The 23,451-nt window shown below is 36.9% G+C and overlaps 1 protein-coding gene across 2 annotated transcripts in view; it reads left to right on the top strand.

Moving 5' to 3' along the window:
* UGGT1 (UDP-glucose glycoprotein glucosyltransferase 1) overlaps positions 1–23,451 on the top strand; it is a 111,267-nt gene that overhangs the window by 15,982 nt on the left and 71,834 nt on the right. For both annotated transcript variants that reach the window (XM_042954058.1, XM_042954057.1), the window contains exons 6-15: positions 1,587–1,761; positions 3,560–3,656; positions 4,929–5,007; positions 7,580–7,680; positions 8,391–8,490; positions 9,832–9,892; positions 14,161–14,252; positions 16,043–16,193; positions 18,868–18,987; positions 20,299–20,384. In XM_042954058.1, the coding sequence (XP_042809992.1) occupies positions 1,587–1,761; positions 3,560–3,656; positions 4,929–5,007; positions 7,580–7,680; positions 8,391–8,490; positions 9,832–9,892; positions 14,161–14,252; positions 16,043–16,193; positions 18,868–18,987; positions 20,299–20,384 (1,062 nt within the window). The remainder of the gene's footprint in view (positions 1–1,586; positions 1,762–3,559; positions 3,657–4,928; positions 5,008–7,579; positions 7,681–8,390; positions 8,491–9,831; positions 9,893–14,160; positions 14,253–16,042; positions 16,194–18,867; positions 18,988–20,298; positions 20,385–23,451) is intronic.

Raw genomic sequence — 23,451 nt, 5'->3', positions numbered from 1 at the left:
CTGTGATGTTGCTCTGCTCTACCAGAGGCCTAAGGGCATTTCAGGTAGGGTAGCTCTTTAGTGAGGTACTCTTTCTTCCCAGCACTTGTTCTCTGCCCGTTAAATGGCGGGAGAGCTTTTTACTTAGAATGACAACCAGAAAATGGGGTACGTGTTCCAGCTATGTCCAGGCTGAGGAATGGACATTGGAGAATGGCTTGCATGGTAAAGTGGTGCTCCCTTGGGGTAAACAAAATTAATTGATTTAAAAAACTCTAACTTGTTAAAACAATAATGCAGACATTTATAAAGAAAAGAATGATGGCGTCTCCTCTTCTGAGAGGTGGTAACTGTTTTTAATGGTTTGTCATCATGTTTTAGGCTTTTTTCTGTGGTTATAGATTTATACAGGTAGGTAGGTTTATTTTTACAAGAGGCTTCTTCCCATTAGTACATGTATGTGTACCTCATTATTTTTAATGCATGAAAAATAGCTATGTAAGAATGTCTCACAGTTTTTTACTGATAGTTTTAAAAGTTGTTTCCTATTTTTTTGTTTGTTATTGTGGTAAGGCTATAGTGAATATCCTTACTTCTATCTCTTTACCTTCTGTGGAACAGTTTATTAAGAAATAGTTTATTGTAAAAGGAATGGCAAGTCATAAAGTCTGTGCAATAAGATCTATTGATATCTTGATGCTGATATTAGGAAATTTATTTTGAGGGGCAAGTTTAACAATTTATGAGGGAAACTTAAATATTAAATTATTTAGTAGGAAGATCATAGTAGTAAAAATGATAGAGGAGGGAGATGCTGTGGTTGACCAGTTATATGCTTAAAATCATCCTGCCTTTTCACGTTATTTGTGCTTATGTTTTCAGATAGAAGGATAGTCTATTTATATAGTAGAATAACGTAATAAAGCCTTAGTACTATGGGATGTGGATATGTATCCTTTTTCTGCCTTTCATCCTTCTCTAGGAATTGGTAACAATTACTAATCAAAGCCTGCCTTTTATGGTTAGTATGATGTGGTTTTATTATTTTTAGTCATGAATAAGACTCATATTTGACAGTGTTCTTACTGACTGAAAACTGTTTTGATACTCTGTTTTTAAATTTTTTTTTTAATGTTTATTTATTTTTGAGAGAGAGAAACAGAGCGCGGGTGGAAGAGGGGCAGAGAGAGAGGGAGATACAGAATCAGGCTTCAGGCTCTGAGCTGTCAGCACAGAGCCTGATGCAGGGCTCAAACTCATGAACTGTGAGATCATGACCTGAGCCGAAGTTGGACGCTTAACTGACTGAGCCGCCCAGGCACCCCAATACTCTTTGTATTAAGATGCTTATAATCTTTATTTAAATTATTGCTCCTGTAGCTATATCTTGTACCATTTTTAATTTTTAAGAACTTTTTTTAAGTTTAAGAGGATGGGTGAAATAAGTGATGGGGATTGGGGGTGCACTTGTGATGAGCCTTGAGTGATTATGGAATTGTTGAATTACTATGCTGTACACCTCAAACTAATGTAACTCTGTATGTTAGCTAACTGGAATTAAAATAAAAACCAGAAAAAAAAATTAAGCTTCTAATATTTATTTTTAGGCCCAAACCTTTATTGTTCAAAGGAGATCACAGATACCCATCATCTAATCCTGAAAGCCCAGTGGTCATTTTCTACTCTGAGATTGGTTATGAGGAATTTTATAATTTCCACCGCCAACTTATATCAAAAAACAATGCAGGCAAAATCAATTATGTACTCAGACATTATATACTTGTAAGTATTGACTTATGTGTGTATTGTGTGTGTGTGTGTGTGTGTGTGTGTGTATATATATATACACATATATATAAAACTTAAAAAAAATTTTTTTAACGTTTATTCATTTTTGAGAGAGAGCACAAGTGGGGGCGGGGTAGAGAGAGAAGGAGACACAGAATCCAAAGCAGGCTCCACAGAGCTGGAACATAGGGCTCACACCCATGAGCTGTGAGATCATGACTGAAGTTGGACGCCTAACCAACTGAGCTACCCAGGTGCCCCTTATAGCTGTTAAAAATCTTGATTTGCCCTGCACGACCTTAGCACATAAGCTAATAATATCCCCCCTTTATAAAATTATTTGATCTACTTTTCATCATATCTGTTATTTGCACATAGGAGGTACTTTGCTTGCCAGTCTGAAGAAATAGGAAATAATTATGCTTAAAAAATGGCTTAATAAAGTGTACATTCTACTTAAAAATGAAACATGTAAATTATATTTTCTAGATTTAATATAATCATCATACTATGGAACTGATTCTTGAATTCCTTTCCAAAAAAATTTTTTTTCCATTCGGAATCTTTTCATTTGATGTAAAAGGGAGGATTTCTAAAGGCATAAAAACAAGGAGAATTGACTTAAAATTAAGTTTTTAAAGTCTTTTGTAACATTTAGCAATTAACATATTTATATGTAAACATATTTGCTTTTAAAGTTTCTGTGTCATAATAAGCTCAGTAAAATTGCGTGGTAAGTCCCTATAAGCAAAATATATATTAACAAAATATTTTTTTAAGTTTATTTATTATATTAGGAGAGACGGAGAGAGGGAGAGCATGCACAAGCAGGGGAGGGGCAGAGAGAGAGAGAATCCCAAGCAGGCTCTGTGCTCTCAGCTTGGAGCCAAACATGGGGCTTGAACTCCTGAACTGTGAGATTATGACCTGAGCTGAAACTGAGAGTCGGATGCTTAACCAACTGAGCCATCCAGACACTCCCAAATAAATATTTAAATGAAAATTTGTATGAACAGAAACAGATTTTTAAAAAAAATTTTTTAACGTTTATTTATTTTTGAGAGAGCGAGACAGAGTGCAAACGGGAGGGACAGAGAGAGGGGGAGACATAGAATCTGAATAGACTCCAGGCTCTGAGCTGTCAGCACAGAGCCTGACGCGGGGCTCGAACCCACGAACTGTGAGATCATGACCTGAGCTGAAGTCAGACGCTTAACCAACTGAGCCACCCAGGCACCCCTTGAAACAGATTTTTTTAATACCTAGTTTTGACGACTGCTTTCCAGGCTATATTGCTGTTATTAAAGATTAAAATATCTAAAGCGCCATCCTCATTCAGGATGGTGGTAAGCCTGTGACAGTTGGTCAGCCCAAACCCAACCTGAAGACTTTTTTTTTTTTGAAGACATTTAAATTCAATAAAAAATGAATACATCACACACACATGGTCCTATCAAAGTACTTCTGGGTTTGAAACCTCATCGGTATTTCAACTCTGCTTTGTAAGTTCTGGAGTTTCCTTTTCTTTTTCTCCATTTCTTCACGTGGTTTGGTTACTTCTGCCCTGTCACTGTCCCTTCATCTGGTTTTGCCTCTGCTTTGGAATTCCCATTCCCATACTTGTGGCAGGATACAAAATCTAAAGGAGGCTGAGATTCCCGTGGAAGTTTTAGCTATATTTTGAATGCATAATCCTAGGTGGTGGCTGTGTGATGTTAACATGTTCATGTCACGTTCATTGTGACATTTAAGAAGCCAGGTGTTAATGCTGGAATACTTACTCTGCTTGCAGAATCCGAGGAAGGAACCTGTTTACCTCTCTGGCTATGGTGTGGAGTTGGCAATTAAGAGCACTGAGTACAAGGCCAAGGATGATACTCAGGTGAAAGGTGAATTTGTGAATTAAGACCAATGTGTTTTCTTTTCCTTAAATGTGAGTTAAAGGGAATTTATTTCCTTAATGTAAAAGAATAGATTTAGGAGCATGATGAACCTGTGTTTGAATTCTGGTCCTGTTACCTGTGAGTTGGGTGATGTGAAGCAAATTCTGTAGGTCCTAAATTTTCTGTCTGTAAAGTGCAGATAATGGCATGTGCCTCCTAACGTATTTGTGAAGAGAAAATGAGATGTATAGGTAAAGAATGTAGCATAGTTCTTTGCACAAAAAGGTCAATAATTGTAGCTGTTGTTATTGATGATGTGTAATTCACAAATAACCATTAATTTGTGACCCAGAGTGAAATCCTAAACTATCTTAATGAACAATTTTGTGTTTTTGATTATTTTCTGCACTTGGAATACTTCTTATTGTACTACTCTAGGGTTTTGAATTTATTATTTCAACCACACAAGTTTTATGTGCAGTCTTTCTATTTCTTCCTTATGAGCTTATTTTATTTTTATTTTTATTTTTATTTTTTTTAATATATGAAATTTATTGTCAAATTGGTTTCCATACAACACCCAGTGTGTGAGCTTATTTTAAAGATAAAAACGGGGGCACCTGGGTGGCTTGGTCGGTTAAGCGTCCGACTTCGGCTCAGGTCATGATCTCACGGTCCGTGAGTTCGAGCCCCGCGTCGGGCTCTGTGCTGACAGCTCAGAGCCTGGAGCCTGGAGCCTGCTTCCGATTCTGTGTCTCCCTCTCTCTCTGACCCTCCCCCATTCATGCTCTGTCTCTCTCTGTCTCAAAAATAAATAAACGTTAAAAAAAAAAAATAAAAAAAAAAAAAGATAAAAACGGTTGGTTTGGGTAAATGGAGGATAGCCTAGTACCTCAACATTCTGTAATAATTATATTTAGGATTAAGTTGCTTAATTGGAAGTTCTTTAGAATTTTGATACTGAAAAATCCACTGTTCATAATTTTAGAGGTATTAATTTTGAGCTTTTGAGATTTTTAACATGTAAAATTTTCCAAAGTTCAAGGGAAAAATACATTCTTACTGTATCCAGGAACACAGGATACATTGAAAAACACATGTATTCTGTCTAAAAAAAAAACACTCTACAAAAGGGTCATTGAGGTATTCAGTGTTTTAAGTAGTATTGTAATTTCAGGTGTTTCTAATTTGTTTTACATTATTCAAATTTTATGAGGTTAATAACATTTTTATTTCCTGTCTGAATGATTAGACATGTATTTGCTTGTGCTTTTATAGGAACGGAGGTAAATGCTACAGTGATTGGTGAGAATGATCCTATTGATGAAGTTCAGGGATTCCTCTTTGGAAAATTAAGGTATGTATATTTTTGGGGGAAATGCCCTTATTCTTTTAAACTTCCAAGCTTCTTTGCATTGTAGGTATCATCTTTCTCATTACTGTCTGAGTTACAGATCTCTCAGTAGTTCTTTATATATGTAACCTGATAGGAAGCGATTACCACTTAATTTACTGTATAGTTCATGATTTCCAGACATCTGAAGCACATTTTTGTTTTTTTAAATTTAATTAATTTATTTAAATTTTATTTATTTTAAAAATTTATATCCAAGTTAGCATATAGTACAACAATGATTTCAGGAGTAGATTCCTTAGTGCCCCCTCCCTCCCACAACCTCTCCAGTAACACTCTGTTTGTTTTCCATATTTAAGAGTCTCTTATGTTTCATCCCCCTCCCTGTTTTTATGTTATTTTTGCTTCCCTTCCCTTATATTCATCTGTTTTGTAACTTAAAGTCTTCATATGAGTGAAGTCATGATATTTGTCTTTCTCTGACTAATTTCGCTTAGCATGACACCATCCACGTAGTTGCAGATGGCAAGATTTTATTCTTTTTGATTGCCGAGTAATACTCCATTGTATATATGTACCACATCTTCTTTATCCATTCATCCATCGATGGACATTTGGGCTCTTTCCATACTTCGAAGCACATTATTGTTAAATGATATTATGGCTTCCTGCCTATGGCTTTAGTTGATTTTGTTTTCTGGGCCTTGCATTTGATGACATAAAGTTACACATAAAAGGAGACATCTAATTTTTTCACCCAGTTTTTCCCAAGAAAATCGACAAAGTACTTTAAAAGGTCATAGCTATTTACTTAAGCTAAACGTAGTCTGAAACAATGCAAAAGAGGTGCAGTAGATCTTATACACGTTTAGTTGAAATATATATTAGATTTCACTTTATTTTTTTAATCTTTATTTTTGAGAGAGACAGAGTAAGAGTGGGGGAGGGGCAGAGAGGCAGGGAGACACAGATAAATCTCTGCTGACAGCTCAGAGCCTGACGCGGGGCTCAAACTCACAAAACAGCAAGATCATGACCTGAGCCAAAGTTGGAAGTTCAATCAACTGAGCCATCCAGGCTCCCTAGATTTCACTTTATATGAAAGAGGATAGAGATGTTTTCTTGAAGAAAATTTCATAGCCATTTTATGAAAGTTTCAGAGAAATTTATGACTGAAAATTCTTCTTAGTAGTTACTTTAAATGTTGTAGTTATTTCTATTATGCCTTGATAATTGTTCAGAGCCCGGACTTCTGCTTTATCTGGAAATCTTAATTAGGACATCTACAGTGGCGTTTTCTCGTTTTTGTTTGTTTGTTTGTTTGTTTGTTTTTTGTAAAGGAAAGATCATGAAGAAGTATGTGTAGGCCAGTTTCACGTACTTGAACTTTAACATTGGGCCCAGTGAAATGACTTAACCAGACTAACAGGTTAGCAAAGATGACTCTGTTCATGTTGAATTTCTGTGGACATGTTGAGTCCATCCCATGCATATGAATGTTTCATTGTATTTAACATCATTTTGGCTTCATTAGTATGCAGTCAGGTTTCATTTTTATTGGACCCAGCTTTCCAGAATATTTTTTCATATTCATGTTTTTTATGTTTGATTTTTGGATAGCATTATGATCTTATGTATTTAGAGCACAAAGGTAGTATGTAGCATATTAAAGACGTTTTCCGTTTTGCACATTCGGAATAGTTGTTTAGCTATCTAGAATAATGGGACCATTTTCGGATATGATCATCATGAAGAAGACGTAGTAACTGGTTGGAAATGGATTGGTTGGAAGGTGAAGGATCTGAGTAAATATTTTACTTTCTGTATGTGGCATTTAAGAAATTTTTAGTTGCTAGCATTTAAAAGAACAGAATTACTCAACAAGCCATCTGTTGTCTGATCTAAATGATACATATCTGCCTCTGATAACTTCTGTTTTACTAGCTTTAAATAGAATGCACTGTATTTCAAGATAAAACTAAGTGAAACCCAGTGCTCTCGGTTAACTTAAGTTGTATTATTCATGTGATGGAAGGATTTATGGGCATGTAGCTGAAAGAAATCCATCTTGGGACTGGCAGCATTGTATTTCCAGTTTTATTTTGAGAATTTAAAAAGATTGAGGAAAAGTGTGGAAAATAATAGAACATACGCATGTGCTCATCACCCAGAATTGATGGTTGTAATTGTACATGCTTTTCTGTTTCAAAGAACTATTTATGAAGTTTTTTTCCAACACATGCCTTCTTTTACTTGAAAGAAATGGTAAAACACTACAGGTAGACTTGGGGTCCCCTTTGTCCCCACTCTCAGTCGCATTCCCTCTCCCTGACATAGAGAATCACTGTAGTGGTGATTCATTTTTTAATCTGTAAATTTTATGGTTTAAAAGATTGTCATTTTCTGTATTAACTTATTTTTTAAGAAAAATAATTCTGCTCTAATATTTTCCCTTTATTGTAGGAATTTACTTATTGCTAAGGGGAAAATCATGAATATAAAGTTGGAGCCAACTTCTACGTGTGCTTTGAGAAAGAAAAGACATGTTAAAGGACTGATTTTATGTTTCTTTCAGAGACCTGCACCCTGACCTGAAGGGACAGTTGAAGGAACTCAGAAAACATCTTGTGGAGAGCACCAATGAAATGGCTCCTTTAAAAGTTTGGCAATTGCAAGGTAACAAATATGTAGAGGAATCACCGGCCTACTTTTGACTGAATTTTATGGTATTAAAAAACTAATAGAATTTGAATTTAATTTTATTTATTTGCCTGATTCTCAGGGTACCACAGATTTTCACGATAAAGGGATTATGATTAATCAGAAAAGAAAGGAAGTCCTTTTGTAGACAGATTAACAGTATGCAGAAGTATGTATATAAATGAGTGCCAGATCTTTCTCTGTGTGAACAGATACTTAAGTTTATAATGTTTGTCTTAGTTTTTCTATTTCTTTATATATACATTTCTTGAATAGTGTATCTGTCAAATGTTAAAGACATATTAACATGAAGGATATGTGTGTTTTTCTGGCCCAGAGGTCTATTTTATCAAAAATTTTTTTTAAGCATAATTTACTAAAGACTTTTACTATACTTTGTGGTATATTGTAAATTCATAAAAATGAAAAGGATTTGGGATGGATTTATCCTATGCTAAATGTAAATGTGTTAGTATATCTCTAGTGTTTTATGCAAGTATAGCAAGCAATGTAACAATAAACACTAGGAATTGAACAAAACCTAGAATTAAACCATGGGTGCTCTCTGAAATGGTTGCATTCTAAAACATTCTCAATTGCCAAGAAAATAATGAGAAATAAATGTTTTTTTCCCCTTATTTCTCATTGCATTAGATTAATACACTTTATACTTGACCTTGTTGCAGATCTCAGTTTCCAGACTGCTGCCCGAATCTTGGCTGCTCCTGCTGAATTAGCTTTGGTGGTAATGAAGGATCTTAGTCAAAATTTTCCTACCAAAGCCAGGTAATGAAGAGTAAGGCTCTAAGACATTCTTCTCTTTACTATATACCTAATTATCTTCATGTTTACATGCAAAATGAGACAAGTAAAATACGAAAATGCTTAGAAAATTAAAGTTTTAATACCAGCACCATGCCACTGATGACGCTATCTTTCTGGGAAGTTGGCAGTACCGTACATTGTGGGGTTGGAGACCCATGTAGGTTGTGTCCTTGGCTCTGCCTTGCTAGCTGTGTGACATTTGCAAATAATTACCTCTCTTCTCATTACCTCACTTCCCCAGCATTAAAATGGAAATAACGATCCCTGCCTGTCAGGATTAGATGAGTTAACAAAATCTGATGTATGCGGATGTAACTAATATAGGGTCTAGCAGCGACTGTGTTTTTCTTCCTGAAGAGTTTTGTATACATCATCTAATTTAAAGTCAATGAGGCAGATGAGTTCTATAGGCTGACTTGTTCATGGTGACAGTAAGATTTTGAGTGCAGCTTTTTAAATACTGCTTTCAGTTGTATAATATCCTCCACATCTCATAAATCTTTTTAAAAGCCAAATTTTTAGAGACTAACAACTTAAATGGTTGCCATTGTTTTTCTTGAGTAACTGAATGAGCTATTTTTTTTTAATTTTTTTTTTTTTTCAACGTTTTTTATTTATTTTTGGGACAGAGAGAGACAGAGCATGAACGGGGGAGGGGCAGTGAGAGAGGGAGACAAAGAATCGGAAACAGGCTCCAGGCTCCGAGCCATCAGCCCAGAGCCCGACGCGGGGCTCGAACTCACGGACCGCGAGATCGTGACCTGGCTGAAGTCGGACGCTCAACCGACTGCGCCACCCAGGCGCCCCTGAATGAGCTATTTTGACTTCTTATGTGAGATGCTTTATAAATAAGTTTGTTTATTTGGTTAGTCTTGGCAACCATTTCTTAGAAAGACTTATAAATCATATAGTACAATCTCATTTAAGTCAGTATGCTATTGAAGATATACACGTAGGATGCCACCTCCACCAAAAGTGCTTAAGTAGCATGAGCAGTTTGTCACCTTAGTTTAACATTATCCCTTAGTCTGTGAGCAGTAGAGATTGTGTATAGGAATAGAGTTACATATATTTAACCTAAGATCTTTGGAATAACTGCACTTGATTTAAAATGCTGCTATTACTGCTACTTTTCTGTGATGTTGTATGTTGAAGTAATGAAAAAATATGTACATCTGAGTGGAGAAATGTATTATTTGTAAAGGTGAAGATTTTTTTGTTTTTTTGTATTAAGGAATTTGTTGTTTTACATACAAATATAGGGAAATTAACTAAACATCGATAACATTTTTATTTCTTTAGAGCAATAACAAAAACAGCAGTGAGTTCAGAACTTAGAACCGAAGTGGAAGAGAATCAGAAGGTATTACCCAGTGGTCTTTCTGTTTTGTATTGTATTTTTAAAGATGAGGAAATCTGAGTTACATCAATGACATTGAACAAACTTTTACCAAAGATAGTGGTGTTTTATTCATTTCTGTAATCTTTTTTTATGTTTTTAATATTTAAAGTTGAATATGAATATAATTGAAACATCAGATGGTGCCACCACTTTGTTTAGATAAGCAGCATCCCCCTAACATGACTTACTCTCTGTTTTTAATCTGTTTGTCTGTCTATCTATCTATCTATCTATCTATCTATCTATCTATGAGAGAGAAGGAGAGAGAATGTGAGCGAGCAGGAGAGAGGGGCAGAGAGGGAGAGAGAGAGAATCTTAAGCAAGGCTCCTTGCTCAGCATGGAGCCTGACGTGGGGCTCAATCCCACGATCCTGGGATCATGACCTGAGCCATAATCAAGAGTCAGGTGCTTAACCAACTGAGCCACCCAGGCTCCTGGACTTAATTCCTGTTTTGTCCTCCTTGCTAGAAGCATCTATTTTCAACCCTTAGCTGATTGTTTTGATGTTTATCCCCAGCTTTATAGTAAACTTAAATTAGTGCTTTGTTTTCCAGTTTCAAGTCTTCTGTGTCGGTCTCCCATTACAAGGATGACATTTAACTTTCTTTCACTGCCCCTCACCCCCATGTCTGCCACTACTCTGTACTGGCACTTCCCCATCCCTCCACTTTCTCTGTATTTTCATGTTGTGATTTTATTAATTTTTGTTCTGCTCCAGTATGTTCTGGTTGTTCTTTATGTCTAGGGCATACCAGTTATCCTGGGACCTTGCTTTAATCTCTTTTGTTGGATCTCCTATTTCTTGAGTTCCTGGTATTCTTTGTTTTTGGTTACTCCCTTTTTTGGTGTGGTACATCATTCTTCATGAGAAAAGTTGCATTTCAGATTCTGAGAAATCAATTTTCCACTTCTGTTTTTATTGATAGCTTGGCTGAGTATAGAAATCTAGATTGGAAGTCCTTTAGAAGTTTTGTTACTGGACCAAAGTGAGTTGCTTCTTGGTGAGTTACAGACAGAGACCACACCAGGAGGAATTGCCTCACAAGGTCATCTTTATTTGTAGAAATAGGGAGATCACAGGGAATAATTTCCAAAACCATGACTACTCTTAACAGAGGTAGGCTGGCTCCTTTATTAGGGCTTGGATGAATAGTTCCAAGAAGGGGACTTTAACATTGTAATGAAGCTGAGGAAGCTGTGGAGCACTTTCTGATTCATTTGCACAGGTGTCATATTTCCTCAAATAGTTTCTTTTCCTTTTCTAGCAATTTGTTAGTTTCTAAGAGATGAACTTGACTGACAGAAACTTTTAGGAATTTCCTGAGTTCAGTGGGTCAGTTTTGAGTTCAGGGGTCAATGGTGACAGTTTGAAGGCATTGCTTCTTAGAATTTTGGTTTCTGTTGTGGTTATTGAGAAGTCTGAAGCCTTGGTATGAGATCTAGTTTTTCTTTCCAGAATCATTCAGGGTGTTGTTTTTGGCTCTAGTAGTCTGAAATTTCACAGTGCTATGCCCTTTAAAGAAATCTCTGTACTGTTGAGTGATTGATGGGCCCTTTGAATCTGGAAAATCATTTCCTAGAGTTTTGGGAAGTTTTCTTGATTTATTTCCTTGCATTTTTTCCATCTAGTTTCTCTCTTTTGTTTTCCTGGAATTCTTTATTTTTAAGATGTTGCATTTCCTTGACTAGCTTGGCCTAATTTAAAAAATGTGTATTTTCTTTCCTATTTTCCAATTCTTTTGTGTTTTATTTTAAAACTTTTTAGGGGAGGATTTTCAACCCCTTTGTTGACATTTTTTCCTTTAGTTGTCAAATCTTTAATTTCCAAGGGTTATTGTTCTTTGATCCTTTTTTTTTATGGTGTTCTCATGTCATTTTGAACGTGTCAGTAGTGTATATGTATGTTTTCTTCTCTTTTGTATCTGTTTCCTCTTAAGTTGACTTTATTTTTGTCTTGGTTTCTTGTCTTTAATGTTAGAGGCTTTCCTTACATGTCTGGTGATTGCTGCTCATATTGAAGAGAATGAGGCAGTAGCAGTAAGGAGCCGATGGCAAGCCTTGAGGCTTTTTGACTGTAGGCTATCCTGTTATGGCCATTTCCTAGCTTGTCCCAGTGTGTCAGTCTGAAACTTTTCCTCTTGAGCTGTTCAGTCCCCAGAAAAGTATCTTCTGATCCTTTCTTACCTAGAAGGGGAAGTCTGGCTGCTGGAGTGGTAGAACCCAAGTAGGAAAGAACATTCAGGAGCTTCCACTCAGTCCCCTGTTTTCCGTATGGGATTCCCGCTCTCAGTTGTGTTTCATTTCCCTGAGTTCCCAGATTCTTTCACTCTTTCACAGGGAATGAAAGCATTCCATTTTTCTGGAGTGGAGGGACCTTGCTCCATGAAATCAACCGGGGAGTCTGGGGGCACTTATCTTTAAAAAGCTATACATCAGAACTCATTTTTTAGGCTAGTAATTACCCCCTCTTACCTGTGTTCTTTGTGCTGCCAATTCTTGAGCCTTTCGAGGAGTTCCACAGGGTAACTTGTGGTTTCTGTTGGCTTTCCCCACTGTCAGCCTAGCCTTTAGCTTTCTCAGGGTTGTTAAAACTCTTGCTACTCACATATCTCCTTTCTAGCTTCCAAAATTAGTTGCCCTTTTTCTCTTTTGTTCTCTTTGTTGTTGTGGATTTATAACTCTATAAAAATCCCTTTTTAAAAAACTGTCATTTCAATAGAGTTTTAGGAGGGAAAGAAATGCTTGTGTTCAATCTGTCTTTACCCCAGATTTTTAAAACCTGTACATAGAAGATATTAGTTAAATAGATCTGAGGGATAAGTAAACCAAATTTATCTCCAATATTTACTAATTTGAAGAAACCTTATTGACATTTTTTATTTACCTTGTTTTTGATTTTCAGAATAGCAATATTAAATATTATCTTACTTTCAGGGCTCCCCCCACCAAGAGGACAGAACATTAGATTACATAGGCTATAGTACTTCCTAGATACTTCGGGGTTTCTTGATTAAATATTAAAGTATAAAATACAAAAGTATAAAACATGTAAAAATGTGTACAAACATTAAATCTTCAGTGTGATGAATTTTCAAAAGTGAAGTTTGCTGTATTACCAGATCTTGAAACGGATATGAGTTATGCTTAGCAGCTCAGAATCTGTGTTTCTTACAGTCAGAGGGTGCTGTACTTATGGCCTGGGTGTGAGTGGACATGGAGTTTTTCCTTCCTAACGTAAGAAATTCCAATTCTGAATTGATGCAGCTTTCCATTTTCCCCTTATTTTACTTGCCATTTAATCCTTCAAGGCAAAGAAGCAAATGTTGTGGCTTCGTCATTGTTTTGTGCTTTACCCATGCAATACTAGACCTTGAAGTTTACTGAGTCTGCAGACTACTGGGACATGAAGGAAGCTCACTGGTCCCTGCCCTTCTTCCCCCAGCCCCATGAGAACTAAAGGTTTAATTTCCATCCCTAGTATCTGAGTAGTTTCTTCCCTTTGCTGTGTGGAGCGGCTCCCAAGGAAAGAGGAATTAAATGGAAAGGGTAGAAGTCAACAGAAGCTGACACATCCAAGCAGTGTGTCGGATGGGTCGGGCAGGTCTGAAGGGCTGCACAGTCACCTGTGTGCCATGGCAGCCACCACCTCAGGGAGCAGCAGTTGAGGTGCCCCATGGAGGCCAGCGCTTGGAGAGTTAGCTTGCACATAGGTGCTTCCTCGGGGCAGCAACTCAGTTTCTTGATGTGTGTTAGTTTGAAGGTCTCAGGGAGGTGTGGGATTTTGAACCCTTTCAAATTAGGTCTTTGGAGTTCATCAGGAGGCCCAGCTGTTAGTGACTGCTGTTACCACCTTGTTTGGCATCATAAACAGGCAAGAGTAACAGAAGTCTCTTATGAAAAATGATCCTCAGCACTTGGCTTATTTAACCAGTCTCCTTCCTTCTCCTCCTTCTCTGACATTAAACAGTTGTATTAATCAAAGTTGGAAGGAGGGAGGGAGGAGAGGTGTATTTTATCACAACCAGCAGTTTCATTACAACAAAATAGATGCTATGAAAGATCTGTGGGAGTACATAAAAGGAAATCTTAACCCATCCTTAGGGTTTCCTTTAGTAAATAGGAGGATGCCAACATTTGTACATGTAATAAAGTTAGAAACGTGGAAATTTTTGTTAAACATCCTCTTCTTGCTTCTTAACAATTTTTTTTTTTTTTTTAAATATTTCAGTATTTCAAGGGAACTTTAGGATTACAACCTGGAGACTCAGCACTGTTCATCAATGGACTTCACATTGATTTAGATACACAGGATATATTCAGGTATGGATAATGTTTTTCATTTTCTGAAAAGATTTTATAATGTTAGCTTCTTGTTGGGTGCCTGGGTGGCTTAGTTGGTTGTCAGACTTCGGCTCAGGTCATGATCTCATGGCTTGTGAGTTTGAGCCCCACGTCAGGCTCTGTGCTGACAGCTTGGAGCCTGTAGTTTGCTTCAGATTCTGTGTCTCCATCTCTCTTGCTCTCTGCCCCTCCCCCGCTTTTGCTCTGTCTCTCTTTCAAAAATAAATGAGAGCACTAAAAGAAAAAAAAATTACTGTGTTAGCTCCTTGTAACATGTTCAGATTGTGATGGCTTATTACCAGGTGAATGCATTTAGGTAGGCTCATGACTGGGATGGGCAGGATGACACTGTCATTTTTGTTTTAAGTTTATGTATTTATTTTGAGAGAGAGAGAAGGAGGGAGGGAGGGGCAGAGAGAGGGAGAGAGGGAGATAATCCCAGGTAGGCTTCAAATTGACTGATGTAGAGCTCAAACTCACAAACCATGAGATCATGACCTGAGCTGAAATCAAGAGTCAGACTGAGCTACCCTGGTGACCCTGTCATTTGATGTATGTTCAAGGTCTTGGACATTTAAGGCCCAAGTCTTTTGAGGGTGCCCTTTTAGAGCTATAGTTTTCCTCTCAACCATAAAAAAAAGAGAGAGCTCAAGCAGGTTCTTTTACTTCTGGAAACAGTGTGAAGTAGATTTATTCAAAATGCCTATGCATCTGGTGTCTCAGAAGGTGTTCTGTCTTACATATGTTATTTGAGTATCTACCCTTTTTGTGTTGTTAAAATGTGGCTCAGTATTAACTTGCTCTGAATTGGTCTCATGAATTTTTTGCAGGGGGGGTGGGGGAGGAGAGTGGATAGATAGAATTCAGATTTTGTCCTTGGGATTAAGGTTGATACAGTTGACACTGGGTTTCATAATAGTAAAAATAAAATTTTATTGCTAATGCTTCAGAAGAGCCAGTTCCCACAGTAAGATATTTTTCACATTAATTATTTTCATTGAACTGTTAATGTTCTCATACTGCTTTTTAGAGCTAGTAAAAAGTAAAATGGATGTGGAAACTTTAAATAAAGATTGCCCATATATGTTGTTTTTTTTTTAAATAAAAAATATACACATATCTCTTTAATTTTTCAGGATTTACAAACTGAGTTCTTGCTCATTTAAACAGTTTTAAATAATACCCAGATAAAAGAACTAAGAAAAGTAACGTCTTCATCTTTGCTTCTTGTTTCTTCCTCCTCCCCATCTTTTCTACCTTCCCTCAGAAACCTCTACTTGGGTATAAATTCCTCTAGACCTTATACTGTGGTCATATGTGTGTGCACCTTGTAAATTGACACTGATGTTGAAATTTATGTTAAATCTATATAATGTATTTTTTTAAAATAGATTTTTAATTATGAGATAACTGTAGATTTATGTGCAGTTGTAAGAAATACAGAGAGGTTACTGTAGTGTTTTTAAAAAATATGCAATGTAAAATACAGATGATTATTTCATCCTCAAATTGTGTGTTTATATTTAGAGATAATTTTATGCCTGGTATATACATGGATAAGTATAAATAAACATGCACCAAGAAGCAAGTCCTGTGTACTTTGTTTGATGTATTTTGACAAGATGAAGCAAGGGGAAGAGCTCCCTTTTTTGATTTCTTGACTGGTTTGAACAGGGCATTGAGTTTGAATGGATAGTTTTTTCATGGTGAGGTTTTTTTTTTTTTTTGAAGCTTTTTCTACTAAATACCTACTTTCCCCCATTCTCCAGTCTGTTTGATGTGTTGAGGAATGAAGCTCGGGTAATGGAAGGTCTGCATAGATTGGGAATAGAAGGTCTTTCTCTGCATAATGTTTTGAAACTGAACATCCAGCCCTCTGAAGCTGACTATGCTGTAGACATCAGGAGTCCTGCTATTTCAGTAGGTATTCTGTTTGAGTGTCCAAGGGCATTCTGGGCAGACATTTTATTACGTCTTTCTCATTTGTCTTTTGTGAGAGGTAAGTTATTTCTATCATCTCCTTTATTGGCATCAAACAGTGATGTACAGCAACTGCTTATATGGGACCATGTGTATATAATAGTCTCTCTTTTTTTTTTTTTTTTTTAACATTTATTTATTGTTGAGAGACAGAGCATGAGCAGGGGAGGGGCAGAGAGAGATGGAGACACAGAATCCGAAGCAGGCTCCAGGCTCCGAGCTGCCAGCACAGAGCCTGATGCCTGGGTCGAACCCACGAACTGTGAGATCATGACCTGAGCTGAAGTTGGACACTTAACTGACTGAGCCACCCAGGCTCCCCAAAGTAGTCTCTTAAATGCTCTAAAAGTTGAATTATTATATTTAATGTGGTTAAGACAGTGATTTTTCCAGTTTTGTATCCCCCTAGGATTCAGCTGAACATCTCTTGGGGAAAAAAGAATGCTGAATTTGTATTTTCTCAGTTGCATCCAAGTCTTGTGTAATTTTGTGTAGAATATCATTCTTTGGCTATTATCTTTTTTTTAAACATTTTTTTTAAAGTTTATTTATCCTGAGAGAGAGAGAGAGAGAGCACGTGCACAAGCAATGGAAGGATAAAGAAGTAGAGAGAGAATCCCAAGCAGGCTCTGAACTGATAGTGCAAAGCCCGATGTGGGGCTCGAGCTCACAAACCCATGAGACCATGACCTGAACTGAAACCAAGAGTCAGAAGCTTAACTGACTGAGCCACCCAGGTACCCTGGCTAATATCCTTTAAAAGAACTTTGATTACTGGGGAGCCTGGGTGGCTCAGGCAGGTTAAGTGTTAGGCTCTTGATTTAGGCTCAGGTAATTGTCTCACGGTTTGTGGATTCGATCACCGCATTGGGCTCTGCTCTGACAATGCAGAGCCTGCTTCGATTTCTCTCTCTTCCTGTCTCTGCCCCTCCCCCGCGTGCATGTGCACACACTCTTTCTCCCTTTCTCTCTAAATTAAAAAAAAAATAAATAAATAAATAAACTAAAAAAAAAAGAACTTTATTTTGTATGTGAAGGATTTATATAGATTTATATCTGCTGTATTGATGTCTCCTTGTGTATAAAAGAGAATGAGGGGAATAGAGCTGTCCTGGGCACTTGTGGTCAAAGCACAATTAATATTAGCAATGTGCCTGGCCCATCCTGCCTGACCCATCCTTGGCCCTCCTATCCTTTTTTCTTGGTTTCTATACAGCATTTATCATAGGGAAAATTTTTCCAAAGAAAATTATGTCAAATAAAGATGATCATTATTTGAGTTCTCTCTGGGTAATGTAGGTGTTATTTTGATAAATATTGTTATGTCATTTGTTTTCCTGTTAAAAACATTTGTAATTACAAAGAGTAAAGAGATGAATGTAAGTAACAGCAATATGGCCCATCCCATACTTTCTCTGCCTTAACATTTAATCATTTTGTGTCAAATCTTGTTTTCTTGGAAGAAAACAATGTTTCCATCCAAGTCCTCTTTAGCTCTCTTCCCAGTTCACCGTTTTCTCCCTGCAAGTAATTCCTCTTCAGAAGTACGTATGCATTTCCTACTGTATGTCTTGAAATTTTGAAGATGCCATGGCAGTATTCTTTGTCCTTTTGTTACTCAGTAGTTTTGTCAGACTTATGTAGGTTGATCCAAAAAGGTTGTTTATCTTCTCATGTTTTATATTTTGCTTATTAAAAAAAATCTTTCATACAGTCACAGTTTAAAATTCAGACATACAAAAGGGTATGTATTGAAAAGTCTCATCACCCAGCTGTTCAGTTTTTGTCCCTAGAAGTAACAGGCATTATCAATTACTTGTGTATCTTTCCTTAAATACTCTATTTACACGAACAAAGTAACATACCCGTAGTTTCCCTCCTTGCCCTTTTTATAGAAATGGTACATACTGTTTACTGACTGCTCCCTTTATGGAATTAGGTTGTGCCCGATTTTGTTGCTGTGATAAGCAGTACAATATCTTCTTGTATTTCTCTTTTTGTGCATATATGTGAGAATTTATTTGGAGTAGATGCATAGAACTGGAGTACTTAGTGGTAGGGTAGTAATAAAGTCTTACTTTATTACCTTGTTTTCCCTAAAGTGACTGTTCCAAGCACCAGTGTTGGGTCAGAGCTCCCATTACTCTATACCCTTGCCTATTCTTGGATATTGACAAACTTTAAACTTTTTCTCAGTTTAATGAGTGTGAAATTTGACTGTGGTTTTAGTTTCTGTTTCTCAGATTATTGGTGAAGATGTACTCCTTTCCTTGTATTAATTGCTCTTTTGAATTTCCTCTGTAAATTTCTTCATCTCCATGACTGATTTTCATTTCTCATATGTTGGGGGCCTTTTTTTATTGTTATGTTAGATTTCTGTACATTGTCTTGACCCTAGTCCTTTTATTGGTTTTGTAGGTTGCAAATATCTTTTATTCTGTGGCTTGTGCTTTAGTCACTCATTTTTATACTTGATCTTTGTAATTTTGAAAATGGTGCTTTCCATGTGATTCTTCTTAAAATCATTTCAAGTCTTACGGACAGTTCTAGCACTTTTCACTAATGGCGACTAAAGTGTATGCACCGTGTTTTGTTTTGTTTTTTTCCTCCCTAGTGGATCAACAACCTGGAGGTTGACAGCAGATATAATTCATGGCCTTCTAGTCTACAAGAATTGCTTCGACCCACCTTTCCTGGGGTTATCCGGCAGATCAGGAAAAACTTGCATAACATGGTGAGTAAAACTCATTGTGTAGCCATAAGCTCTGTTTCTCCCTTGACTTCTCCCACTTCTCCCCTACCTTTCAGCCATATAGACTGTTCACTTCTCTCCTATACTAGCTGCTTCTATCACCACTATGACAACTAAATATGTTCTTCTAACTCCATATTCAATCTGAAAGGTTTATTTTTTTAATTTTTTTTTTATTTTTGAGACAGAGAGAGACAGAGCATGAACAGGGGAGGGGCAGAGACAGAGGGAGACACAGAATCTGAAACAGGCTGCAGGCTCCGAGCGGTCAGCACAGAGCCCGACGCGGGGCTCGAACTTACGGGCCGTGAGATCATGACCTGAGCCGAAGTCCCGAAGTCGGACGCTTAACTGACCAAGCCACCCAGGCGCCCCATCTGAAAGGGTTTTTAAATGTATTTATCACATATAGGGCTGTGAGACGTCACAGTAGCATTACTGCCTCCATCAGGGTGTAAGGAAATGTTACCTTAACCTGAAAGTTTAGGTTGTGTTATATTAGTTTTATGATAGTTTTACCCAGAAGATGAATATGTTGCTACTCTTTTCCTTTAATGTCTTAATCTCTAAAATTTGATAGTTCAGTTTATTTCCTTAAACAAATCTGTGAGCTCCTACTTGTTTTTCTTTATTTCACTGCTTTCAAGAGAGAGAAGAGGTTTCTTAGTTTGCCCTCTTTTTTTCCTCTTATTTCTTCCTTTGCCATCATCTGCTCTTAAAGAGATTAGGGGTCTCCTTCACCAGACCTTGTAAGCGAAACTATCCTCTGTACTTGCCTGACTCTTGAAGCCACTTTTTTCCTTCTCAGTCAAAATTTCATTCTGTTTCTCTTACCCATATATCTGAACTTTATTAAATGAGATTATACATGGATTTGAAGCACATCATGAGACCTTAATACATAATAGCTAGTATTGGGATTTAAAAGTTAAGTTCTAAATGAATTCTTAATTCAGAGATGCTTACAATTGAATACACAAAAAGAGGTAATCTCCATTTTCTAAGGTAGGAGAGTTGCTAAAACTTGGGTTTTGTTAGGTGTAGTAGAAGTATGGGTGTTAGGAATCTGGAACACAGTTCCCATGCTATTAGCAGAACACCGTGAGAATTTAGTACTGAATTCTTTGAACATAAAGGAGGGAAACTGCTATTGTGTACCTCCTCTTTTATGTGGTTCAAGAGTAACTGAAAAAGATTACCTTCAAGTGCAAAGAGTAATGGCATTTTCATTGGCCCTGTTACATTTGAATAAATTTCATTTCATATGTTCCTTTCCCCCTTTCCCCTTCACAGGTTTTCATAGTTGATCCTGCTCATGAGACCACAGCAGAGTTGATTAACACAGCTGAGATGTTCCTCAGTAATCATATACCACTAAGGTAACACTGGTATTGATTGAATGATATATATCTAATTAGCTGAGGTTTCGTTTGTCATTTTTAAATGCAAGTCTGGTGCCATGGATAATTAATAGATCATTAATGACCTCTATATCTTTGCTTAGTATGAAGCAGTATCTTTTGAGGCAGAAAATTTCATTCTCAGTGAATAAAGGCTTATACCATTGAATTCTTAATAGCTCATGTAAAAATAATTTGTGGTCTCATCTTGCTTCCCAGTGGAAGGGAGTTTTCCTAGGTAAGTGTCCACATGACAGGGCCTATTTCCCCTTTCGGTGGAGATAAAGAGTTTTGCCAATAACTTTTGTTAGACTGACAAGAACTAAATGTGCATACAGCCTTTTGTAGATGCAGACACATTTATTTCACTTGTGTTGCCAAATCTACCAACAGGGTACTTGAATGGGTGGGTTTTTCACTGTGCTTTTTAAGACCAGTTTTTTAAGGCTTTTACATATACATGCTAAGATATTTTCACTTACATTCCAAATAATGTCTGGGAATTTTATGTGCTGACAAAAATTTGAATTCTTAGAGGACATGAAAATAGAGAAGAAAAGTCTAGCTAACAAATGTTGTGTGTTCTGTACGCAGCACTGAGCTAAATGCTGTGGATAGTATCTAAGCTATATTCCTACCTTCTTGAAAAAAATACCGTGCGTACTTCCAGACTCTTTAAGAAGATATTTGATCAGGTGCTAGGTTGTGTCCTGGTCATAAGTGCTTTAGGATTTCAGGGAAACAAATGATTATGAACTAAGACATTTGGGAGGGACAAAGGTTTCATGGAACAGTCGGATTTCAGTTAGGCTTTGAAGAAAATAGAGGGGTTTTTTGATGGAAAAGCAGAGATTTTTGTTTAGTGAGATTTTTCATGTAAAACATGAATACCCCCTGGTTTGATGGAGGACTAAACTACTAGATTACAGACAGAGGTGTATTTTGGTTAAAAGGGAAATAAAAGAAGTTGGCCCATGTACACAGTGGGCATTAAGTAAATATTTATTGAATTGCATTGAGGGACAAGAAGAGGGAATGAGGTCTTCACGTTGCAAAGGTAGGTGAGAAGTCACTTAACTCATAGGTAGTAGGGAAGCATGCTTGCTTAGTTGGTGGAGAGACCCAAGGCAGAGTGGCTGTTGTTTTAGTCTTTGTCTGTGTTGATGTGGTATACCAGGGCATTGACAGGGTCTGAGGAGAGGAGAGGACAAATCTGGGAGACTCCCTAGTGGTACTTGATGAGAAACTGGGCCTGAGAGAAACAGAAGTCTGCATTTTAGGGCCTAGCTAACAGAAAAACTCTGATGCCCTTTCTAGAAATTGGAAACTTGGAAAGGGGAATTCCTTTGTGAGGAGATACTTAGCCCTTATTTTTGTTTTCATAAGAATTAACAGGTCAATCCTCATGTGATTTCTGTTACAAGTGAGATTTTAAAAAACAAAAACGATATTCATCTATAAACAAACTCTCTTGCCACTGCCATCTACATATACACACGCTGTCCACATACCTCAGGAGAGCAGAATGTTTGATATGTGTATTTTCTTCTTCTGTTTTTAGGCTTTACCTTTTTCTCTTTTTAATAGACTTTGTATTTTTTAGAGCAGTGTTAGCTAATTAACTGGTATTAATACATTATTATTAACTAAAGTTCATAGCTTACATTAGGGTTCATTGTTTGCATTGTATATTCCATGGGTTTGACAAGTGTGTGATGACATGTTTCCACAATCACATAATCATACAAAATAGTTTCATTGCCCTCCAAGTCTCCTGTGCCCTACCTGTTTGTTCTTCCCTCTCAGGCACTGGCAACCACTGGTTTTTTTTTTTACTGTCTCCATTATTTTGCCTTTCCCAGACTCATGATGTAGGTAACTTTATTAGATTGGCTTTTTTTTTCATTTAGCAGTATGATTATAAGGTTTGTTCATGTCTTTTTGTAGCTTGATTCTTTCTTTCTTTTTTAAATGTTTATTTATTTTGAGAGAGAGAAAAAGCAGAAGTGGGGGAGGGATAAAGAGAGGGGGAAAGAATCTTAAGCAGGCTCCATGCCCAGCGTGGAGCCTGACTCAGGGCTTGATCTTATGATCGTGAGGTCATGACTAAAGCTGAAATCAAGAGTCAGCCACTCAACCAACCGAGCTACCCAGGCACCCCTAGATCATTTATTTTTATTGCCAAATAATATTCCATTATGTAGATGTACTATAGTTTTGTTTGTTTTTTTAATCCATTCATCTATTGACAGACATCCTGATTGCTTCCATGTTTGGGCATTAATGAAGAAAACTGCTATAGACATCTGTGTGCAGGTTTTTGTGTGGATATAAGCTTTCAGCTCATTTGGGTAAATACCAAGGGGCGTGATTGCTTTATCTTAGGGTAAAAAGTATATTTCATTTTATAAGAAATTGCCACGCTGTCTTCCAAAGTGGTTGTGCTACTTTGCGTTCTTACCAGCAATGAATAAGAGTTCCTATAATGAGCTCTACATTCTCTCCAGAATTTGGCGTTGTCAATGTTTTGGGTGTTAGCTTTTCTAATAGGTGTGTAGTGGTATCTCATTGTGATTTTATTCTGAAATTCCCGAATGACATGATGTCAGGTGTCTTTTTTTATGCTTATTTGCCAACTCTGTGCCTTGTTTGCTGAGGTGCCAATTCCGATCTTTTGCCTGGTTTTCAACTTTTTATTGTGGAGTGTGAAGAGTTCTTTGTATATTTTGGATATCTGTCCTTTGTCAGATATGTGTTTCTCACAGGTTTTCTGTCTGTGGCTTGTCTTCATTCTCTTCTTTCACAGTTTCTTTCACAGGGCAGAAGTTCTTAATTTCAATGAAGTTTAGCTCCCCCATTTTTTTTTTTTGTCATGGATCCTGTCTTTGCTGTTAGTTCTAGTAAGTCATTGCCCACTTAAGATCACCTAAGTTTTCTGTGTTCTTTTCTAGGAATTTTGTAGTTCTGTGTTTTACATTCATGTTTATGGTCCATTTTGAGTTAATTTTTTGTGAGAGGTATAAGGTCTCTGTATAGATTTGTGTTT

Source organism: Panthera leo, chromosome C1 (assembly GCF_018350215.1).
Source record: "Panthera leo isolate Ple1 chromosome C1, P.leo_Ple1_pat1.1, whole genome shotgun sequence".
Taxonomy (NCBI): domain Eukaryota; kingdom Metazoa; phylum Chordata; class Mammalia; order Carnivora; family Felidae; genus Panthera; species Panthera leo.
This window is presented reverse-complemented; position numbering and strand designations above follow the sequence as displayed.